This window comes from Trichomycterus rosablanca, chromosome 4 (genome assembly GCF_030014385.1).
Source record: "Trichomycterus rosablanca isolate fTriRos1 chromosome 4, fTriRos1.hap1, whole genome shotgun sequence".
NCBI classification, from domain to species: domain Eukaryota; kingdom Metazoa; phylum Chordata; class Actinopteri; order Siluriformes; family Trichomycteridae; genus Trichomycterus; species Trichomycterus rosablanca.
Genome location: NC_085991.1, coordinates 4408586 through 4433295, shown reverse-complemented (window position 1 = coordinate 4433295; position 24710 = coordinate 4408586). Strand labels below are relative to the sequence as shown.

At 40.0% G+C, this 24710-nt stretch overlaps 1 protein-coding gene across 1 annotated transcript in view; it reads left to right on the top strand.

The window, feature by feature from the left end:
• Nucleotides 1–18857, top strand: part of ak5 (adenylate kinase 5) — a 44479-nt gene extending 25622 nt beyond the window's left edge. Inside the window, exons 8-14 of the mRNA XM_062992948.1 lie at nt 3868–3944; nt 9925–9967; nt 10740–10784; nt 11163–11326; nt 14445–14561; nt 14885–15079; nt 18210–18857. Coding sequence (XP_062849018.1) covers nt 3868–3944; nt 9925–9967; nt 10740–10784; nt 11163–11326; nt 14445–14561; nt 14885–15079; nt 18210–18275 — 707 coding nt within the window. The 3' untranslated portion in view covers nt 18276–18857. The remainder of the gene's footprint in view (nt 1–3867; nt 3945–9924; nt 9968–10739; nt 10785–11162; nt 11327–14444; nt 14562–14884; nt 15080–18209) is intronic.
• The last annotated feature ends 5853 nt before the right edge of the window (nt 18858–24710 follow it).

Below are 24710 nucleotides of genomic sequence, written 5' to 3'. Positions count from 1 at the left end.
TTCAATGTGGTTTGCTCAGTGGTACCTCAGGAAGTACACACTTAGTATTCAAAGAGCAAAAGGTGTCTTTTTATCACTGGGGTTTAAAAAGGTTTTTTAGTAAAAAAAAAAAAGTATTGCCACTCTGCCATAAAGGCCTGATTTGTGGAGTCTTGCAAATATACTTGTCTGTCCAACAGGTTGTCTTATCTCTGTACTGGACTCTTTGAGCTCATTCAAAGTGACCGGGATGCTCAATTTGACAGGACAGCCAATTCTAGGACTGCTCATGCCAAGTTGTGCATCTATTTCAAAATTATTGAGGCCACTTTGGTCCTGTGAACACTCAGTTTAGTTATTGTTTCATATCCCTGCTCTGATATATGCCTTGACACAATTTAATTGCAGAGATCCATAGAATTCAGGGATCGGCTGTTGTCCTGACAATGCAATATATTTTTTGGAGCATTTCAGGTGAACTCCAGCTCTAGACACATCTCAGGGACAATTAAAGCACCTGACCACAGTAAAAGGTCTAAATACTTTAGTGAATAAGAGAGTTTAGTTTTTTTTTTTTTACTTTAAAACATGGTTTTACTTTATCAATATGGATCATAAGCTGTTAATTGATGGGTAAAAACTTTTATATATTATCGCAACTTTAGAAGAACAACTGCCAAACTATCTTTTATGAAACAGTTGGTAGATGTTGATTAAACACATTGCCTCTGCCTTGAAGTTTATTCACCAGCAGAGATAAATAAGCAGCTTGTGTCTGTCTGACCTCACCTGCCGACCTTGTGAAACTGTAGCTGAGTGGAAAAGCAGCGAATGGATGCGAGTTGCAGTTAATTTTTTAATAAGTCGTGGTGATTTATTGCCAAAGAGAAAAGGGAAAGGACCTGACTTCAGTGAAAGATGTGTTTGTGTTTCTAAGCAGCACAGTTGGCTGGTTGAAGATGAATATTACCTGTGAATTATATCAGCTGCTGACAGGTGTAAAAAAATCAGTTAGATATATTATACGCTTTAATCTTCATGAAGGAGTTTTTCTGTTCCGGTTTATTCTCTGTTCTGACTGTGCCTCTCTTCCCAAAGCGAGCTCTATAAAGAAAATTGATTGATGAGTTTGGTTTGGAGAAAACCCACAAAGCCCTGACTTCAATTCTATTGAACACATATAAAATTCATTGATAGGTTGAACTTTAATGTCCAATGTGTCTAACCTAAATGAATTGACCACAAATACTTACAGACGTCTTTTGAAAAGTCCATATTAATGTCCGTGGTTTTGGACTAGGAACTCCATCAAGCTCATAGATAGATGATTTTTATGCTTTTGGCCGTGTATTCAATAGTGCAGATCAGCATTCGTGTGTCTTTCCTCTAGTAAATGAATTCTTTAAGACCTTTAAAATGAAACCCAGATCACACGGACTGAATAAAGCACCTGCTGTTCTTCTTGAATAGAACCCTTTTGTCAATGCTAAATGCATTCCACTGACGTCCAAAATCACCTCCATTACTGCTTCAGGTTTCCTCTGTACTCCCGTCTGTGACGGAGAAATGAGTCTGTGAGAAAGTGCTGTTCTTTCTTTCCCAAGAGTCAGTGAAATCAGTTGACCTGAAATAGGGAAAAAAAAACTACCTAAGGCAGGAAGGAGTGCAAGAATTAAGTCACAGATATTTTTGGTAGAAAGTGAAAAGTACAACATGTTTTTAAATCAAAGGCTCATTTATTTTTAACTGCTTCAACCTTGTTAAGTTTATAGGAGTCCAGCAGCACACAAAACAGGAATAAATTTTTACAGGTTGCCAATCCATCACAGGGCATCACATTATCGCCCATCACCAACTGATTGTTATAGCAAGACAATGCTTACCCACATTCTGCACCTGTTAATAACAGATTGGCTTTGTAGTAAGAGTGTAGGTTCTAGGTGTGCCCTACCTGCAGCCCAGACCTGTCTCCTATTGAAAATGTGTGGAGCATTATGTAGCACAGATTACAACAACTGAGACAAACACTTCAGTGGATCTGTTACTAGCAGGTGTAAAAGAAATTGATTATATAAATAAATGTTATGCATCCAACTATATAGCAACAGTTCAGGAAAGACTCTTTTTGTTTTAGCATTTCTTCTGTGAATAAAGCGAGGTCCATAAAAATCTGGTCTGTCAAGTTTAGTGTGGAGGAACTCTTTTGTATCACTGGGGTATAACCCTCAAGAAAAGGCTTATTGTAGTAGGTCCTTCAGTTTTACACATTAAAGAACAGTGCCATAGAAGAGTTTTTTTTAGTAAAAAAAAATGTCTATTGTATTGCCACTATCAATCTAGCAATCTATGGAGTCCTGCAGAGATAGCTGTCTGCCCAACAGGTTGTCTCATCTCTGTACAGGACTCGTGGAGCTCTTTCAAAGTGCCCGGGATGCTCAATTTGACAGGACAGCCAATTCTAGGACTGCTCAAGGTTGTGCCAAGCATCTATTTCAAATTGTTTTTTAAATACTTTGGTCCTGTGAGCAGTCTAGAACACTCACTTGACACAATTTGCAATTTGTTTGCAGAGATCCATATAATTCAGGGATTGGCTATTGTCCTGACAATGCAATATATTTTTTGGAGCAAATCTGGTCTGTCAAGTTTAGTGTGGAAGAACTCAAGTGGCCTGCATGGGGCCCTGATCTCAACCCTTGTGAACACCTGTGGGATGAATTGGAAAGTCAAGTGCAACAAGGCCGTCTGCTCAGCATCGGTGCCTGACCTTATTAAGACTTTTTTTCTAAATAGACACAAATTCCCACAGACATCATTCAAATCTGTGTGGAAAGCCTTTCCAAATAAGTGGAAGCAACAGGGAAGTGGGTGTGTCAACTCCATATTAACATATTAACACCCATGTTTTTGGCCTGGGATGTCAGATCATATTCACACAACAGCAGGGCTTAGTAGACACAGAGTGCATTTGCTTGACTGGCCTGACTGCAGTGTTTGGCGGTTTTTCCATCTACAGAAAGTTCAAAAGCAGTACAATGAAATTATTTTCCAACAGCAAGCCCTCGTAATGATTCTGTACTCTTTTAAACAAGGTCATGAAACAAGCATCAAAGCCATCAAAGTGCAGGCCAGCGTTTCCTCCTGCAATTTACTGGTACGAATACAAACCAATTATTTAGAGTGCACTGCAGAAGTGCATACATTACTAGAATGATGTTTTAGAGAGGAAAGGCTTCAAATATATCAAAGATGTCATTTTTGGCTTATCTTGGAGTAATGGACCATCTTGTATGGCCTGCAGTTGAGGTCAAATTTTTAAGTACACTTGTAGGGGATGTGAATGTCATGGTAGTCTTTGGATTTATTCTTTCCCCCCTTTTTTGCCTTGTCCCAATTTGTTTTTCTCCTGTGTCTTCTGGCAACTTCTGACAATTGCAGAGAAGGACCACAGTCTAGTACACACTACAAACAGTCCAGATCGAGGCACCTCGATCAGACAGTAGGAGCTCCTGTTGCATCTGTAAAGAGGGGATTCTTCCGACTTTCTTTACTTCGGACAAAGTCATTTGTGTCTGTTGAGCTCCTAGAGAAGCTTGGGTTTCTGTGGTGGTGGACCAGTGTGTTAATTGGAACGCAGACTTTTGTCCAGAAAAATGTTTACTACTGGTTTTCTGTAAATATGGATCAAAGATTTAAGTACAACAGTCCAATAAATGCTCCTACAAGCTCATGGTTAGATGTCCACATACGTTTGGCTATAGATGTTTGACTGGTTCTGCTGATAAATCCATACTATTTTGTTTGCTTTCTTGAATACAAAGCCACTCTGTGGATTAAACTGTGCAATTTCAAAACCTGACTTTCTCCTTCTGTCTGTTTCTCCTGCAGGACCGAGTGAGCTCGACCTGAGTCTGTTAGCAGACACCACCAGCCTGACTGACCTGCCATTCAAATTTGATGAGCAGGTATGCTAATAACTCCAACCTTATTACATCCTTGGTGTTTTTAAAACCTCACACAATAGCATACCATGCTAATGTGAATGCTAAATCCAGTCGCATGGGAACTGCTGGGTGCTTTCCTCCTATCATCGTTGTTTTAATGTTACAATAATGTTAAGACTCTCATTAGCACGGCCGCATGCTCTGATTATCCCGTCTGCTAATCATAAAGAGAATGGAAGGTATTAAAATTGATATTTTATTTTCTTCAGCTGTGGTAAATTGGCATTTAGAACGGATGAGTCATGGAGGGATTGATGGTGCCTCATGGCAACTGAGGTGGTGAGCGGTGGCCTGACATTAACAAATATGACATTTTAATGAATGTCCAACATAATCTTCAATCCTTTAATGACTAAAACTCAGTAATGAATTACTGGTGTCCATTCACCTTCGTGTGGTCATAGACAAATAGATTGATTAGCCAAAAGTATGTGGACACCTGACCATAAGCTTGTTGCACATGTCATTCTAAAACCATGCCATCTTTGATGGGGTAAAACTTTACCAGATTTTGGACTGTGTCCGTTGTTGTTGAATGGGAAGGCCTGATTCACAATCCATGTTCCAATTCATCTTAAAGGTGTTGATTGGGGTTGAGGTCAGGGCTGGAACAAAAAAGGGCCTAAGCTGTGGCCACAAAGATGGAAACATATTATTTACTTTCTATAACTGATTGTATACTCCTGTAAGCAAAAGATGTGGCTAAAACATCTATTAATTTATGCATTTTCTCCCTTTTGTCTTCTTTTTTTTGAAGACCCCACCCACTTAGTCCGGTCAATTCCCCAGCCCAGCAGACACAGTGGCCAATTTGTGTCTGCTGCAGGCACTGCCAATTGTGCCCACTAGATGGCGCCCAGCTGACCAGTAGCAGAGCCGAGACTCGAACCGTTTCGAATGTTTTGAGAGAAACAGCCCGTTTATTACAGACTTGAATTTTAAAATGTGTCTATATTTACATAGTAGTGACATGGTTGGGGATGAATACTTTGTCAAGGCCTGTATATTTTTATTAGACCGTTATAAAACACCCAAAACTAGTAAACAGTTACAAAAGTTTAACAACAATCACCATCACTTTCTACTTTTGCTTTCTCTAAACGAGTGGTGCTGTTAATAGAAGCGAGTGCTGTTTGTTCACAATGCTGAGCGGAGGCTGTTGAGAATCTCGAGTGTGGTGGTGTGAACAGGTTGTGGGCAGTACCAAGCTGGCACTGCCGGTTTTCTTTCTCCGTGCCACCTTCCGCACCCACACATATTTTTTACATGTAGATGTGCTTGTATTGTCGTGTGCATTTGAAACCAGGTACAGATAGTTAACATCAAGATCTTTTTCATTTCACTTTTTGCTTAGTGGTGCAGTGTAACCAGGCAGTGTGGACATTGGTGTTCCTGTAAAGTTTCTTTTCTTTTTTCTAGCTAAATTCGTTCTTTCAATATGAAAAATAATTTGATATTTTTCCTTTTTTCTTTCTTTTTCCCTACCAAACTATCCTTCATTTCCCTTTTCGCTTCTTCCTTATTTCTTCCTTCAGTAATGCATCTCTTATTAATACATCAATAGAACTGAGCACCTTCTGTGCCACCCACAGTTTCTTCATAAGAAGATTCAGTTCACTCCTCCAGATCAGTTTAAACTCACTGCTTTTATCTACCTCTGCTAATGAATTTTACTCTGCTCCTACTCGTCACTCAGCACACCAAACCAGTAAAATAGTGTGATGTTATACTAAGAGTGAGACTATAATAAATATTGGAAGTAAAAAAGGGGATAAAAGCTGATTGTGAGATAGTAATAAATACTGAGTGAGTGAGTGATAATACTGAAAGTGATACACTGAGAGTGAGAGTAATAAATAAGAGTGATACTGAGATAGTAATAAATACTGAGAGTGATAAATACTGAGAATAATACTGAAAGTTAAAAAGTGATAAATACCGAGAGTGAGAGAGTGATGAATACTGAGAGACTGAGAGTATGAGAGTGATAAATACCGAGAGTGAGACAGTGATGAATACCGAGAGTGAGAGAGTGATAAATACTGAGAGTGAGAGAGTGATGAATACTGAGAGACTGAGAGTATGAGAGTGATAAATACCGAGAGTGAGACAGTGATGAATACCGAGAGTGAGAGAGTGATAAATACTGAGTGAGAGAGTGATAAATACCGAGAGTGAGAGAGTGATGAATACTGAGAGACTGAGAGTATGAGAGTGATAAATACCGAGAGTGAGACAGTGATGAATACCGAGAGTGAGAGAGTGATAAATACTGAGAGTGAGAGTGATAAATACTGAGAGTATGAGAGTGATAAATACCGAGAGTGAGAGAGCGATAAATACTGAGAGTGAGAGAGTGATAAATACCAAGAGTGAGAGAGTGATAAATACTGAGTGAGAGAGTGATAAATACCGAGAGTGAGAGAGTGATGAATACTGAGAGTATGAGAGTGATAAATACCGAGAGTGAGAGAGCGATAAATACTGAGAGTGAGAGAGTGATAAATACCAAGAGTGAGAGAGCGATAAATACTGAGTGAGAGAGTGATAAATACTGAGAGTGAGAGAGTGATGAATACTGAGAGACTGAGAGTATGAGAGTGATAAATACCGAGAGTGAGACAGTGATGAATACCGAGAGTGAGAGAGTGATAAATACTGAGTGAGAGAGTGATAAATACCGAGAGTGAGAGAGTGATGAATACTGAGAGACTGAGAGTATGAGAGTGATAAATACCGAGAGTGAGACAGTGATGAATACCGAGAGTGAGAGAGTGATAAATACTGAGAGTGAGAGTGATAAATACTGAGAGTATGAGAGTGATAAATACCGAGAGTGAGAGAGCGATAAATACTGAGAGTGAGAGAGTGATAAATACCAAGAGTGAGAGAGTGATAAATACTGAGTGAGAGAGTGATAAATACCGAGAGTGAGAGAGTGATGAATACTGAGAGTATGAGAGTGATAAATACCGAGAGTGAGAGAGCGATAAATACTGAGAGTGAGAGAGTGATAAATACCAAGAGTGAGAGAGCGATAAATACTGAGTGAGAGAGTGATAAATACCGAGAGTGAGAGAGTGATAAATACCGAGAGTGAGAGAGTGATGAATACTGAGAGTATGAGAGTGATAAATACCGAGAGTGAGAGAGCGATAAATACTGAGAGTGAGAGAGTGATAAATACCAAGTGAGAGAGTGATAAATACCGAGAGTGAGACAGTGATGAATACCGAGAGTGAGAGAGTGATAAATACTGAGTGAGAGAGTGATAAATACCGAGAGTGAGACAGTGATGAATACCGAGAGTGAGAGAGTGATGAATACCGAGAGTGAGAGAGTGATAAATACCGAGTGAGAGAGTGATAAATACCGAGAGTGAGAGAGTGATAAATACCGAGAGTGAGAGTGATGAATACCGAGAGTATAAGAGTGATAAATACCGAGAGTGAGAGAGTGATGAATACTGAGAGTGAGAGAGTGATGAATACTGAGAGTATGAGAGTGATAAATACCGAGAGTGAGTGATGAATACTGAGAGTGAGAGAGTGATAAATACCGAGAGTGAGAGAGTGATGAATACCGAGAGTGAGAGAGTGATAAATACCGAGAGTGAGAGAGTGATAAATACCGAGAGTGAGAGAGTGATAAATACTGAGTGAGAGAGTGATAAATACCGAGAGTGAGTGAGTGATGAATACTGAGAGTGAGAGAGTGATAAATACCGAGAGTGAGAGAGTGATGAATACTGAGAGTGAGAGAGTGATGAATACCGAGAGTGAGAGAGTGATGAATACTGAGAGTATGAGAGTGATAAATACTGAGTGAGAGAGTGATAAATACCGAGAGTGAGAGAGTGATGAATACTGAGAGTGAGAGAGTGATAAATACCGAGAGTGAGAGAGTGATGAATACTGAGAGTATGAGAGTGATGAATACCGAGAGTGAGAGAGTGATAAATACCGAGAGTGAGAGAGTGATAAATACCGAGAGTGAGAGAGTGATAAATACCGAGAGTGAGAGGTCACAGAGAGGTCTGGAGGTGCTTAAAGGGGTGCTGTGTTTATTAGAGAATTGTTATTTACTGATGTAACAGTGTGGATTAAATTATTGTAATTTTATTGCTTGATTATTTTAGTGATCAGTGAAACTGTCACACTGAAATCATTTCAATAAACCCACATTGTGGGTCGTGTCCAAATTCAGGGCTCTAGACTAACGTTTTGCACTGGTTGCACTGGTGCACCTAACTTTTTTTCTTAGGTGCACCAGCACAAAAGTTAGGTGCACCCAAATTTTCGACCGCATCGCATTTAACACCGCAGTTTTACAGGTTCACTTTTTTTTTTTTTTTTTTTCAATCACTGTCCATACAGGCAATATTGACTTGTAAATAACTAACAATCTGGTCAACATGGCCTCGTCTGATGATCTGTTTGCTGCTGCCTGACAATGAAGGGCAGTGGGGAGAGGGGACACTTGGGCAGTGCATTTATCGCGGCATGTAATGTGTTTTATAGATGCATTGGGCTTTTTCAGCCTTTCAATTCAAAATGTATTAGAACCAGTCACAAATATACTATTGCCGGCCACTGTCTTCTTTACAGTTAATTATAGTATTACAGACTAATTATAGCACACTTATAAAAATTATAAAAATAATAGAGTAAATGTGTATGTATGTGTGTATATCTATTTATATGTGTGTGTATATTTAACATTATATGTATATGTTTGTGTGTGTGTTAGAGTGTAATCTTAAATGCAGTGCATTATATTATCGGCTTTACTGAATCTTTTACACAGATTCCCAAAATCGCTTGCGGTGCACTCACTGCGTATTTTGACTACATGTATTGTAATATATTTTGGTCTTTTAGTTATTTTTATATTTTACTTAACGAAAATATTGTCGTGTTTTTACTTTCACTATCGCGGCACTTTACCGCTAGCATTAGCCCCTTGCTACTGTAGAGGGTCGGCTCACCTAGCCGCTGTCCGGTGGGGATGCTGCGGGTCTTTTGCTGTGCGGTGGTGGAGGTGTGGGAATAAACACACGGCAGGGTCGAGTCACTTTAACTGTTTAGTCAGGACTTAAGTGAGCGTTACAACACTTTACACCGCCGAGCTCCAGAACCCGAACAAAACTAAACTTACGGCAGAACGTCCGAACGCACGTGTATAAACCTGGTGCTGCATTCTGATTGGCTGAGCTGAATGTCGCTCACATATCACCGCTACAATATTGTCCCGCCCTTCACTATCTCTGATTGGTTTAGACCATGATATTGGCCTAATGTGTGTCTGTTGTTTTTTTTTCCCCTCGGACGCCTGGTCGCACCGGTGCGACCTGAGATTTTTTTTAGTCGCACCATTGAGAAATTAGGTCGCACTCTAGAGCCCTGAAATTGCAATAAAAATGCTCCTTGCTGGACTGACTTTGCTGACCCGAGGTTAGCAGCGCTTATTACTGCAGCTTCATCTGGTAGCTTTAGGCTGTGTGTGTGTGTGTGTGTGTGTGTGTGTGTGCGTGCGTGCATGCGTGTGTGTGTGTGTGTGTGTGTGTGTGTGTGTGTCTGGATGGTCCTTTTTGCTTTTAGGTACAAAGAACATGAATTTCATTTGAGATATCTTGTTTTTATTGCATGTTACAAAATGTCCCAACTTTTTCAGAAATAATTTACGAAATCACTTTGAAGGTACGGTCCCTGAAAGCTACAGTGATTGAGACTGCCGTCTGACTGTACAGTACAGTTGTACAGACTGTACAGTGTGTTCAAACTCGCTTGCTCTTGAGGTTCAATGGAAATATTAGCGGCGGCGCTCAGGAAAATATTTGAGCTACTGGGTCTGTTTTCAGGGACGTGGATGCATTGATTCTCTCTAAGTGACACCATGACACTGACATTTCTATTGAATCAATTATTTTCTTTCTGTACAGGCTAGCGAGGAGGAAATGGGATACGAAGAACACAGAGCAGAAAGTAAGAAGTGTTCCTTATTCAGAGAATGGTTTAACTAAAAGAAAGATAAAAAGTTAAAAGGAAAAACAATAATGTAACAGAGGAAGGTAGAAAGATTTGCATAAAAAAGGAAGGAAGGACGGATGGACGGACAGACAGACTCAGCTTGTTTACTGATTCAGTTCAGCTCATTCACAGCCTCAAATCTTCAGACCAGAGTTCTACAAAACCATACTGTGAATCTTGCACAATCCAACAGCATAACTTCTGCATCATCACAATACAGTACAAGTCAGATGTTTACATCCACCTGTAATGACCACTGCAGTCTTTACTGAGTGTTTGGAACACATAAAATTCAACACCTTTAAAAAACCCAAAACATGCATAGATACACTAAGATAATCAAGGGTCAAACGTTCACCTTGTCTTGGACGCAGTTATGATCGACTACAGCTGGCGACTTATTTGTACCCTTGACTGCACCCGTTAAAAAGAATGCTGTACAGAACAGAACCACAATCCAATCCACTTTATACTTAAGGAATTTGCCAGGATGGTCAGATTGGCATAAATTAGAAGCTGCTGGAGGTGGGACACGGGTGACACTGTGCTCTGTCGAACAAGCTTTATACTGATATGGATTTAGAGGATGTCGTGCCTTGTTTCCTTTCCTAAAATCAGCAAAACAAACTTTCACCAAGGGTTTGTCCAAACCTTTGCATTTAATGTCTCTGCACTTTGAACCAGACGTCAATATTTGCCAGTTTTGACGGTTGCTTTGTGCTTCTAGGTTTGCCATTGGAGAAGAAAAAGCCAAAGGTCATCTTCGTGCTTGGTAAGTTCTTGTACAATTTCACCTCACTGCCTCAGTTTTTTATTGACGTAATTGATGAATCAGAGCTGAACATCAGGACAGTGAAGGGTTTAGAAATGGTGTGGATGTATGAATGGGTGAATGTACAGTATGATGTCAAAGCCACTAAAGTAAACAGTAACCCGGGAGCTCAGAATCTCAGTGCAGAATCTCTCTAGATGATCATCATACAACACTATGTTGGACAAGTATGCCTGGCTATGCAATTGACGTTCCAATTCATCTCAAAGGTGTTCAGTTATGTATTGCAAACGCCATTGTTTTGCCAGAACCCACTACGGAGAAGTCTGTGTACCTTCACTGTGTATTCAGGCGGTCAATGTACATTTTGTGTTTCAGGTGGTCCTGGATCAGGAAAGGCCCTGCAGTGTGAGAAAATCGAGGAGCGTTACGGTTTGAAGCGTCTCTGTCCTGGGGACATGCTGTGCACCGAGCTTCAGTCCCACAGTGAGAAAGGACGTTTTCTCCGGGACCTGCTGGAGAGAGGAGAACAACTTCCCGAGGTTCGGATGCCAGATTAACACCTTTATTGCAGAAGTAATCGGGCTGTCCCATCATCCTAACACTTATCTTGTAACATTAGTGTTTCACTGTAGCCAGGTATCTCCATCTCTACATTGAAATATAGTGGTGGTAGCATTGTGCTGTTGGATGCGTTTTTTACACTTTTTTTTAAGCAACCAACAATTTGTTCATGACGAAACACAAAACGAAATATACTTCATTAATGAAATTGGTGGCAATCTGGTCCCACTGTGGCTAGAAAATATAACGTAAAGCCTCCACAAGGGGGCGTTCGTGTACAAGTTAATTTCGTGTTTAAGTGCCTGTTAAAATTTCCATAGGAAAAAAAAGAGCTCCCATCTGCCATAAAAGTTAAACTGGGAAAGAAATGTAAGCACACTGACCCCAAGCAACATTTTTAAACCAATCCTAAGTTCTTATCCTAACCCAATAAAACATCTATGATGAGAACTACTGTGCACCACCAAAAATGTATCTGACCAGTAGTTACAAAACCCATTTTAATCAACAAACAATTAAACACCTGGACAGCACAAAGTTCCATAATGCACCTGTGCCAGCATTTTCATTTCCATGATCTCGGTGATAAGTGGAATTTTTTGGAGCTCTTGCCATGTGGCTCAGCGCTAATCAGACGATTTCTGATTCACCGGCGTTGCCTAGCAACACGGATATCATGAACTACTTTTCAGCAGGCCAGCCGTGTGACTTGGTGTTTTCTGTTTGTGCGAGTGTGTATTTTATGCACAGTATGTGTGCTGTACTTTACACCGCATGGCCAAAACTATCTGGAACTCTTTCTAATTATTCACATCCTGACCAGTGTTAATTTAGTTGACGAATGATTTTCGTCGTAGTTTTCGTCAACGAACCTTTTTTTCATGACGAAAACGAGACGATGACTAAATAAAAACTACATAAAAGGATAAAAACTATGACGAAATCAATCGACACTTTCGTCAACGAATAAAAACGAGACGAAAATGTTCGGCAGGGACGACATCCAATAACTGATTTAGTTTTGTGGAAGCTAGGGACAAGTTAGGAAGAGATCCAATCAGAACTACTTTAGCGTATGTGGAGGGGCGGGACAAGCCGGGTAGCCATCCAATCAGTACTAATCTTTTGCAGTACCGCGACAAGACCACACTTGCACACATTTGATCTAAACCCGGGAAGACCAGACTAGCCTGTGAACTTTCTTTACTCATGGAACTAAGTTAACTCCACAATGTCAACAGGGAGAAAGAGGAGAGCCGATATATGGACACATTTCTCATTTGACGTCGTGAAAAACAAGACGATGTGTAAACCATGTGTGGCACTGCTGCTTTTACGGTACCCAGTTTTATAAAGAATGTAATTTTGTTATTGTTATGCTCAATAAGCAAGGTCAGGTAAATAAAGATGTTGTTTGAAATAAGTTACATTTTAAACTGTTTTTGTGTGTATTGCACATTCAAACATTAATAATATTCCATAACTGGTTAAAATGTTTCATTTTGTGTAAGTGTATATAATGACTTAAATAATTGAAGGGAACTGATAAAAAAGCATTTACATTTTACACCCTTTATATGTATTTTATGGCGGCACGGTGGCTAAGTGGGTAACACTGTCGCCTCACAGCAAGAAGGTCCTGGGTTCGAACCCCAGGTGGGGCGGTCCGGGTCCTTTCTGTGTGGAGTTTGCATGTTCTCCCCGTGTCAGCGTGAGTTTCCTCCCACAGTCCAAAGACGTGCAAGTGAGGTGAATTGAAGATACTAAATTTGTCCATGACTGTGTCCGATATAACCTTGAGAATCGAATAATCTTGTGTAATGAGTAACTACCGTTCCTGTCATGAATGTAACCAATGTGTAAAAACATGACGTTAAAATCCTAATAAACAAACAAATATGTATTTTAGTCGACTGAATCGACTGTAGATTTAGTCGACTGTATTCTTATGATAATTAGTCGACTAAAACTAGACTAAAACTAAAACAATTCAGATGACTAAATTATGACTAAAACTAAATCAAAATTTGCTGTCAAAATGACTAGTTTGGTGTGGAGAAACGCCAGCGACCTGAACTCACCACTACTGAACACATTTGGGGTAGATTGGATGTTCATTGCAAACCAGACCTTCTAGTTCAACACAAAGCACAAATTCCCACAGACTCCCTCTGCTGAAAAGCTTTTCCAGAGCACTGGAGGCTGTAACAGCTTAAAAGAATATGGTGCAGCTCCATAATATCTTTGGTTTTGGAATGGAATGTCCAAGTCAAATTTATTTGTATATCGTTGTTTACAATAGACATCGTCTCAAAGCAACTTTACAGAATCCAGGACCAACAGACCAAATACCCCTGTTGAGCAAGCCGAGGGCGACAGTGGCAACAAAAAACTCACTTAAAATTACAGAAGAGAACCTTGAGAGGAACCAGACTTAGCAGGGACCTCCATCCTCCTTGGGTCCAACAAGCTCATGGTCAGGTGTCCACATACTTTTGGCCATATGGTGTATAATAAATAACAAGGACAAAATACTTGTTAAATACTTGTTTTAACCACATTAATTGTAGATGGAGGCTAAAATTCCACTGTTGCCCCCTTTTAAAATGGATTTTTAAATCTCCTATCATCCTCCACACTGTGCATCCGTTTTTTTATAGCCATTGTCTGATTTAAAAGGACACTTTATTTGATTTGTGTATTGTCAGATTTTGTGTTGACTGGGCTCTCTGTGGTGGTGAAGATGGAATCTCTTGTCACCTCATACTCCTACTCTAGTGAAACAAGACGTTGTGGATAAATGGTTTTGATTTCTTATGTGAAACAGAAATGAGTTTCATTTTGTTCATTCTCATGGGCTGCCAATATTTGTGACTTTGTTTGGGTGAATAACTAATGAATTTAATTAAAGGTTAATGAGCCAATCGACCACAAATGATCGTTATTACCTAGGGTGCTAATTAGCTGGACTGTTTAGTGATTGTTTCTGCTGAGCAGACAAAACGTTTGTGTGACTCGTTATCTATAATATACGGTAATCAATGCTAGCCATGTAAATTCACTTTACCACAACAGTATGTTTTTCACTGTTTGCAGGACACACTGCTGGACCTTCTGTGTGAGTCGATGGAGACTACAGTGAGGCAGGGAAAAGGATTCCTGATCAGCGGCTTTCCACGGGACCTGAGGCAGGCGGTGGAATATGAAAGCAAGGTCAGTGCGTGCCTGTTTTCGAAAATAGAGAGAAACAGCGAAGAAGATTGTAGTTTCTACCACAGTGGCCTCATAAAAAATCCAGTGTTTCACCAGTACTTCAGATTAAATATTTTATTTTTCACCTTTTTATTTTTATTATTCATTATAGTTTCAGATTTCTATTTTGGTTTATTATTTGTTATAGTTTAAGATGTCTGTTCTTGTTTGTTATTGCTGTCATAGTGTACACCTTCTGTGTAATGACTTGCTTGAGCATGGTTGTGATGTTTTACCAGATCATCACCAGATCATTTGGCTGTTCTTGTTTGTGTGGGAAACAGATGGACCAGCCCAGTGCCGTCCTGTTACTGGACTGTTCAGCATCCACCATGACTAGGCGTCTCCAGCAGAGGGCGCTCTCCAGCCTTCGCTCAACAGACTCCTGCCACAGAGATGCCCGCTGCAGAGTGGAGAGTTTTTGCGGCACGGTGACCCCTGTGACCACCCACTATAGCCACACAGGGCTTCTGCACAGGGTTGGTAGCACCTCAATGTCTAGTGTAGCACATATCAGCAATACGTGCATTTAATTCGCCCCCTTTTAATTGTCCTTTGCACTTTGGCGATCCACCCAGCCATGGATTCGATCATCTCAGCATGTTTGAAGGACCACACTCCTCCCTTAGAGTTCTTCTGCTGCTTGTGCTGACTTCCTAGCGCAGAGGCAAATAGGTCAATCCCCCAATGCCTTTCCTCTCATAGACATGGCCGATTGTGTCTGCTCAGTGCCTGGCCAGGCAGATGGCACCGTTAAGACTCGGAACTTGAGAAACGAGCCTTGGTGGTAATGAGCTAGTGTTAGAGCAAACTATATACAACCCCTGGCAAAAATTATGGAATCACCACTCTTGGAAGATGTTCTGTCAATTGTTTAATTTTGTAAAAAAAAAAAAAATCACAGACATGCCACAAAACTATCATTTTTCAAAATGTCAACCTTCTGGCATTAAGAAACAATAAAAAAAAGAAACAAATATAATAGTTGTGGTCAGTCACAATTGCTTTTTTTAGATCAAGTAGAGGAAAAAAATATGGAATCACTCAAATCTGAGGAAATAATTATGGAATCACTCTGTAATTTGCAGTTTAAAAACAAAACATCTGCAGCAGATTAGATTTGCTAATTATTCTTCAGTTTAAAAAGAGTGCTTACACCTCGGAGAGCTGTTGCACAAAGCAGATTGTCATGAATCATGGTTCCAACACAAGATATGTCAGTTGAAACAAATGAGAGGATTATAAAACTCCTTCAAGAAGATAAATCATTGTGGAATGTCGCAAAAGATGTTGGTTGTTCCCAGTAAGCTGTGTTTAAAATCTGGACCAAGTACAAACAAAATGGGAAGGTTGTAAAAGGGAAGCATACTGGTAGACCAAGTAAGACATCAAAGCATCAAGATAGAAAACTTAAAGCAATATGTCTTGAAAACAGAAAATGCACAACAAAACAAATGAGAAACAAGTGGCCGGAAAGTGGAGTCAATGTCTGTGACTGAACTGTAAGAAATCACCTAAAAGAAATGGGATTTACATACAGAAAAGCCAAACAAAAGCCACCATTAACACCTAAAAAGAAAAGAACAAGGTTAAAGTAGGCTAAAGAAAAGCAATCGTGGACTGTGGGTGACTGGATAAAAGTGATCTTCAGTGATGAATCGCGAATCTGCATTGGGCAAGGTGATGATGCTGGAACTTTTGTTTGGTGTCTGTCCAATGAAATTTATGAAGATAACTGCCTAAAGAAAACATGTTAATTTCCACAGTTGTTGATGATATGGGCCTGCATGTCGGGTAAAGGCACAGGGGAGATGGTCTTCAATAAATGCCAAAGTCCAAAGTTGAAATTTTGGACGCTTTTCTTATTCCATCAGTTGAAAGGATGTTTGGTGATGATGACTTCATTTTTCAAGATGATAATGCATCTTGCCATAGGGCAAAGGACGTGAAAACTTTCCTTCAAGAAAACATATAATGTCAATGGCATGGCCTGCAAATAGTCCGGCTCTCAATCCATTTGAAAATCTCTGGTGGAAATTGAAGAAAATGGTCAATGACAAGGTTCCAACCTGCAAAGCTGATCTGGCAACAGCAATAAGAGACAGTTGAAGGCAGATTGATGAAGAATACTGTTTGTCATTAGTTAACTCCATGCCTCAGAGAGTTTAAATCATTATAAAAGCCAGAGGTGGTGCAACAAAGTAATAATGGTGCAGTGTTTTCTAATGATTCCATAATTTTTTCCTCAGATTTGAGTGATTCCATATTTTTTTCCTCTACTTGATCTAAAAAAAAGCAATTGTGACTGACCACAACTATTATATTTGTTTCTTTTTTTATTGTTTCTTAATGCCAGAGGGTTGACAGTTTGAGAAATGATAGTTTTGTGGCATGTCTGTGATTTATTTTTTTTCTACAAAATTAAACAATTGAAAGAACATCTTCCAAGAGTGGTGATTCCATAATTTTTGCCAGGGGTTGTAGCTATAAAAACCTGCACCCACTCGTAAAGGCATTTTACAAGATTTTATGAAAATTTGTGCCAATTCAGTCAAAAGAGCATTTGTAGCATCCGAGAAAGCCTTCATAGAGAAGGGGAAGAAAGCAAGATCCATAATACTAATAACTAAGAGGATTAGTAGCCATGGCTGCATTGTAGCGTTTGCAAATTGAAGCTTATAAAGCAGGGACAGGATCAAAGGCTTAAACAGGCTTACATTTTTTTTTATTTAGCATTTTTAGCATATGGCTTTCCTAATGTAATTGTTTTTACATTTAACATCAGTATCCCGCGTGTATCCTGATGCTCAGCTCTGGCTAAATTTGGCTCACAGCTGTCACTGAGCAGCAGCACGTCAATTTAAAAATCCCCGAAATAAGTTCTGCACAGACTGATGTGCGCTTGCTCAAAGGGAAACAGCCACGTTCCGCTGTTTTTTTAATATACAAACGTGAACTAGCACTTTGAATGGAGTGCATCCTTTACCTTCTATAGCATGAAAGAACTCAACTACACTATATGGCCAGAAGTATGTGGACACCTGACCATGACCTTGTTGGACATCTCATTTCAAAAATATGGCCATTAATCGAGTTGGACATTTCTTTGCAGCTACAACCAGACATTTGAACTCTGATTGTGGGAATTTGTGCCCATTCAGTCGATAGAGCATTTGTAATCTCAGACACTGACCATAACACCCAAACTCAGTAATTAGGAGTGGTGTCCACAAACATTTTAGTCATATACCTCATATTACCAGTACTGTTTTCTGGCATAATCAATGCTTATTGACATTTAGTCAACACGCATTAAGTAAAAGTAGGTCAAACAATATTTTTGTTGCATAACCCAATATGATCACAGACAGATGCCCAGACATTGTCCTTCAGGATTCATGGTTCAATAATGGCAAGTCAGCCTAAACCCTTATGTGGCAAAGCATTCCCACTACCTCACTACCATGGGTGACTATTGGTATGATGTTCTTATTGTTGAATGCTCTACTAGCTTAACACCATTTGTAAAAGGATAGGATAGAGATTGAAGCGGGGGCAAATACTTTTTCTTTGCACCGTGTATGTATGTCTGTATGTTTGTGCGTGCAGATTGATGCGGAACAGCCCCCTGATGAGGTGTTTGAGCAGATCTGCTTGGTCCTGGACTCCTGTTAAATACCCTGCTACTACACACAGCATCAACATAAAAAGCACAAAGCATCCAGTCCTTCTCCATCATCAGCAGCACCACCAGCATCTACATCCATTTACACAGGAACATCATGACTTCATCACCCCACTGTACAGAAAATCACCCAGCAGACACTCAATGCTAATGCTGTTTCTCTGTATAAAGTGCTTCAGCTCCACCTAGCATGGACTAAGTGGCCTGAGAGGAAGTGTTATTTCCTCCACCTATATTTCGACAAATCCCACCTTCTGCAGCTGGATTGGTTAGTATGCACTACAAAGGGTCCCAGGAAATATTATACAGTATGTTGTTTACAGCAGGGGTTTTCAACCTGTGGGGCACACCCTTTTCTAGGGGTCAGAGAGCACTTGCTTAGACTGGTGACACTTTTATTAAGGATCTTCTGGTAGAGAGCAGAAATCATTGTTTCAATATTCATGAGGAGTAAAGCCCTGAAGCATCCTCACACTATCAAACAACCACCATCAGGATTAAATGCTGGTATGAAGTTGTTATTGTGAAATGCTGTGTTAGCTTTACGCCTAATGTAACAGGACCTATGTCTTCCATAAACCTCCACTTTTGACTCATCAGTCTTTAAAATGTTACTAAAAGGCTTGGGGATCATCAGTATATTTTGGCAAACGTGAGATGAGCCTTTATGGTTTTGAGGGTTTTTTTGGTTGGCAACACCTGGCATCTTAGATACCACTTTTGCCAGGTCTCTTAATGGTGAAATCATTAATGCTGACCATATCTAAGGTAAGTGACACAGTCACTTCTCAAGATGTATATCTTTGGGTTCTTTTGGCACTTCCTGCCTAAGTGGTCAATGTCTGGAGGAATTTTGGTAGGTAGACCTCTTCTGAAAAAAAAATTATGATTTTTCTGTTCAGAAATAGCTTTGTGACCCTTTCCATCATTCTCCTTCTTTTTTCTTCTATAATTGATTTTGGTCCTGTGCTATTTCACATTTCAGAAAGTCAAGGCTTGTGGAGTAGTGGTGTGTGTGTGGGGGGGGGGGGGAGCATCTCCAAAAAGGTTGAAAACCCCTGGTTTATAGAGATGTCGGAGCGCTGGTGTAAAGTACATGGTTCTGTCCTGCTGTTTTTGTATAGTCACTGTGTATTTCTGAAACGTTTTTCTTTCCTTACAAGAAGACAATCCAGACTCTAATAGTAGACAATGTAAGAGCTTTGAAAATCACAGTAGGTCTTTAAACCTTTTGGGAAAGCCTTCTTAAAGTGCCTGGACATAAGGTTTGAACCCAGGTCCCCAGTACTCAGACTACCTACTGCACCACTGTGCTGCCCCACAGGGAAAAAACTAAATGTCAATGATACATTCAATGTAATATTTGAAAATGAAGTTTTATCGTAGCTGTAAATACAAAACAGATGATCTAAAATGTGATGTGGGACTGTGCGACAGTAAACAACCAAAAGAACAGAATTATATAGAACAAATACGTGTGCCTGTCTGTGAGAATCCACCACTGACTGTTGTAAAGTAGCTAGCCTGTGGTTCTCCTGGGCCAGCGTGGGGGTGGTGCAAGAGTCAGAGAAATTGCAACAGGGAAATGGAACTAATAAAATTTGGGGGTGGGGAAAGGAAGACAATCAATAATCTGACATTTTTAAGACAGGAGTACACTTCAGTTGAAATTTCCAGCTCAATACTCAATTCTGATTGTTTAGTTGAAACAATGCTAGCCAATCGTAGCACAGGCTTTGTTGAAATATGAGCGGAGGCAAATGAAGATTTCCTACAGAAACCGTCACTGTTCTCAGCTACTTTCTATAGCTGTAAGCATGCCAGATAGCACCAACATCCTGCAGCTTTTGTGTATTGTATAAAAATGTTGAAAGAATATTTGGTATTTCTCAGTGTCTGGTTACAAGTGGATGAACTGCACTGAAATCCTATTATTGTATTTCTTCAACTGTTTGGATAAAAATAAAATAAAATTTCGTATGTTTAACAGTTTCAGTTCTTTAGCAGTGAGTCATGCCGAGATGTGAAAAGCAAATGTGGACGTCTAGCACAAAAACAACCTGCATGAAGCATGGTGGCATAAACAAATTCTGCTCATTTTCACACCTGACCGTCTCATAATGCGCTCTAATCTAGCACATCATGCAAATTAAGAATATTTCGATGTAAATATTAAAATGTAGCGACACCAGACCCCCCTTCCCTACACAACACATTTACATCCTGAAGGAAGAGTCATAACAATGAAAACCACATCAGTGTCTACATGAACATTCATACCTGAAATTTATGCGACACAAAGCAGAAAATGAATCTTTAAGTCCTGGTGAAACAGTTTGTGGTGTTTTGCAAGAAGGGTGTGGTCACGTCCAAACTGGGATATTTGAACAAACAGTGCTCTGCCATGTTGGTTCCATGACTTACCATTTTAGCAAGACATGGTTGTTATTTGATAATTCAATCTGATATCCTGAAATAAGTCTGCGGGACTAAACCCTGTCCTACAAAGGCACAAATGTTAATACGTTGGTTGTTTATTGTCTATTTCTTACATTTACGACATTTAGCAGACACCTTTATCCAAAGCTACACGATTTTTGCCCTGATTTTCGCTCGCCAACTGGTCAGTGCTAGATTTGCAGAGTGCTCGGCGACTGAAGAAAAATAACTAGCATGTTAAATATCTGGATATCAGTCGGCTGACTGGCAGTGAGTGCGGTGTCGAACTACAGCCAATTATAATGCAAGAGGGGGAGGAGTTGTAAAAAGGTGGGACATTTACAGCATTTAACAGACGCCTTTATCCAAAGCGACTTACAGTATACAATCTGAGCAATTGAGGGTTAAGGGCCTTGCTCAAGGGCCCAACAACAGCAACCTGGCAGTGGTGAGGCTTGAACCAGCGACCTTTTGATTACTAGTCCAGTACCCTAACCACTAGTCTACGGCTTGCCCCGGCTTGGGACAGGGGTATAATATAGTTTCTATCAGAATACATCGGCATACACTCAAGTTTTACAGTATTTATAACCTTATCGTCCACGCCAAACCATAATACTCACGCTGCATTGCAAAAAATATTTATTAACCTCCAACTCACTACAGAACTGACAATCCCTGTTGGTTGTGTAGCCAAGACCACTCGGATTCATTTATTTTTCCTCTTTGTTTTTACGCTGCACATCAGCGCACAAACTCTGATCGCTCGCTACTTGTTGACGTGCATTTTTGGACGTGGTATCATCAAACCCCTCGTCACTTCTCGCATTTGTTTTGATGACAAAACGTAGTTTGGGAGAGCAGAGAAGCTCGCCTGCGATTCCAGTTGGTGATAGATGGTGTCGTGTGAAACCCCCCATCGCCGATCAGTCGTGTAGTGTGAAAGACTCCCAGAATGACAGAAAAACAAAATGTCAATGATCCATTCAATGTGATATTTAAAAATGAAGTTTTACACTTGCTGTAAATACAAAACAGATTATCTAAAATGTGATGTGGGACTGTGGGACAGTAAACAACCAAAAGAATAGAATTGTACAGTACAATTACTTGTGCCTCTCTGTGAGAATCCACCACTGAACTGTACTGAACTTGGCATTACAGTATACAGTCCAAGCAATTGAGGTTTAAGGGCCTTGCTCAGGGGCCCAACAGTGGCAATCTGGTGGTGGGGTTACTAGTCCAGTACCTTAACCACTTGGCTACAACTGCCCTTGCTACATCTGTCTATTTAAATATATGAAGTTAGGATTTCTAGACAAGAAGTAAAATAGAGATTAAAAACTTGAAAGAGAAAAAGTAAAAAACTGAAATAACAAAAATACAATTCAAACGTGAGGTAAACTGAACGTTAAGAGAAATTAAACATTAAGAAAACGATTTTGGAACCTAAAGTCTAAAAATGTAGGTAAAAAAGACAAATTTACACTTTAGCACTTTATTATTCTTTAGGTGGCGAGAACGAACTTCTATTCTGAAGAAACGTTTTCTTAAATAACCGTTAATTTTCACTCAACCGTTATTTAGAAAGGCGTCAATTCTGCCCAGCAACATAACCTGATTGGCCACACGACCAAGCGTCTCATTTCTGATTGGCTGATTTAAAAAGCTGACTGAATCATTGGGGCAGGTTGCAGGTCAGAGCACCTGTACCAGACCATAATAACAATGTGTGAATGTATGAAAGCTATTATTTTAAATAAATAAAATTGTTTGACATCACACACAATAATTAAAAGCCGTATTATTTATTCATTATTTATGTTAATATATCTCACCATCCCAAATGATAAAGCTGGTTGGGAGGCGCCTGCTACTGTTTATTCCGCAGAATACACCACAATAATAGTGGCTGTAGTCAGGTTCAGCTCTGGTTACTGCTCTCTAACAGCGCCATCTAGTGACAGCATTGCAAATCTCAACCTAAACTGGGAAATTTCAAGTTGTTTGTTTGTTTATTAGGATTTTAACGTCATGTTTTACACTTTTGGTTACATTCACGACAGAAACGGTAGTTACTCATTACACAAGCTTCATCAGTTCACAAGGTTATATCGAACACAGTCATGGACAATTTGTATCTCCAGTTCACCTCACTTGCACGTCTTTGGACTGTGGGAGGAAACCGGAGCTCCCGGAAGAAAACCCACGCAGACACGGGGAGAACATGCAAACTCCACACAGAAAGGACCCGGACCACCCCACCTGGGGATCGAACCCGGGATCTTCTTGCTGTGAGGCGACAGTGCTACCCACTTAGCCACCGTGCCGCCCTCCTGGAACTAACTAGTTTACCTGTAACATCTGCAAATACATTTTATGATATTTATATTATTAACGTCAGACAAGAATTACAAATCTGTTTATATAATATGTATACATATACTGTATTTGTACATACTACATTTACATTTTCTGCATTTAGCTGACGCTTTTATCCAAAGCAACTTCAGTACTGTGTATATTGTGTAATCAATTGAGGGTAAAGGGCCTTGCTCAAGGGCCCAACAGTGGCAACCTGGCAGTAGTGGGGCTTGAACCAGCGACCTTTCAAATACTAGTCCAGTACCTTAACTGCTAGGCTACAACTGCACTTGAATGGTGCTTGACTTTATATTATAGCGTTCATTAATCCACTTATGTAATTATGGCAGCATGTACCGGGGGAATTATGATCCTCAAATACTAAGTGCTTGCACGGCTGTGCAGAAAGTGGGTGTGGGTGCCTGATTAAAGTCAACTTATGTTTACTAAATTGAACTCATAAATAAGAAAAGCATTTGTATTATAGGGTGCTCCTGGTCATGTTTGTTTGTTTATTAGGATTTTAATGTCATGTTTTTACACTATGGTTACATTCATGACAGGAACGGTAGTTACTCATTACACAAGATTCATCAGTTCACAAGGTTATATCGGACACAGTCCTGGACAATTTAGTGTCTCCAATTCACCTCACTTGCATGTCTTTGGACTGTGGGAGTAAACCGGAGCTCCCGGAGAAAACCCACGCAGACACGGGGAGAACATGCAAACTCCACACAGAAGGGACCCGGGCCACCAGACCTGAGGTTCGAACACAGGACCTTCTTGCTGTGAGGCTACCCACCGAGCCACCGTGCCGCCCTCCTGGTCATGTAAAATTGTCCTATATTTTATGACTATGCAATCAGTGAAACTACTAAATGCCCGTACTGTTATGGATCCCTCATGGAAGTAAGAGGTTGGCAGCAGACTGTGGCTTGACGGCACCCGTTGGCTTCCCTGTATGTAGTTCCAGCATCCCACCACAAAATTCACTATGTGGTTGAAATTATGTAGATGCCCCTGCTTATTACTGATTTCAGATGACTCAGACACACCTCTACAAAAACCTAGTAAACAATGGAAGAGCTTTGAAAATCACAGTATGTCTTTAAAACCTTTTGGGAAAGCCTTCTTAAAGTGCCTGGACATAAGGTTTGAACCCAGGTCCCCAGTACTCAGACTACCTACTGCACCACTGTGCTGCCCCACAGGAAAAAAACAAAATGTCAATGATACATTCAATGTAATATTTAAAAATGAAGTTTTACACTTGCTGTAAATACAAAGCAGATGACCTAAAATGTGATGTGGGACTGTGGGACAGTAAACAACCAAAAGAATAGAATTGTACAGTACAATTACTTGTGCCTCCTTGTGAGAATCCACCACTGACTGTTGTAAAGAAGCAGCCAGGAACTTGTGCTAGCCTGTGGTTCTCCTGGACCACAAAATTCACTACGTGGTTGAAATTATGTAGATGCCCATGCTAATTACTGATTTCAGATGATTCAGACACACCTCTAACTAAACAGTGGATAGGATTAATCATTGGAAATTAAATATTTGCTTCCAACGTTGTGGAAACAGTTTGAGGAAGGCCCTTTCTTGAACCAGCATAA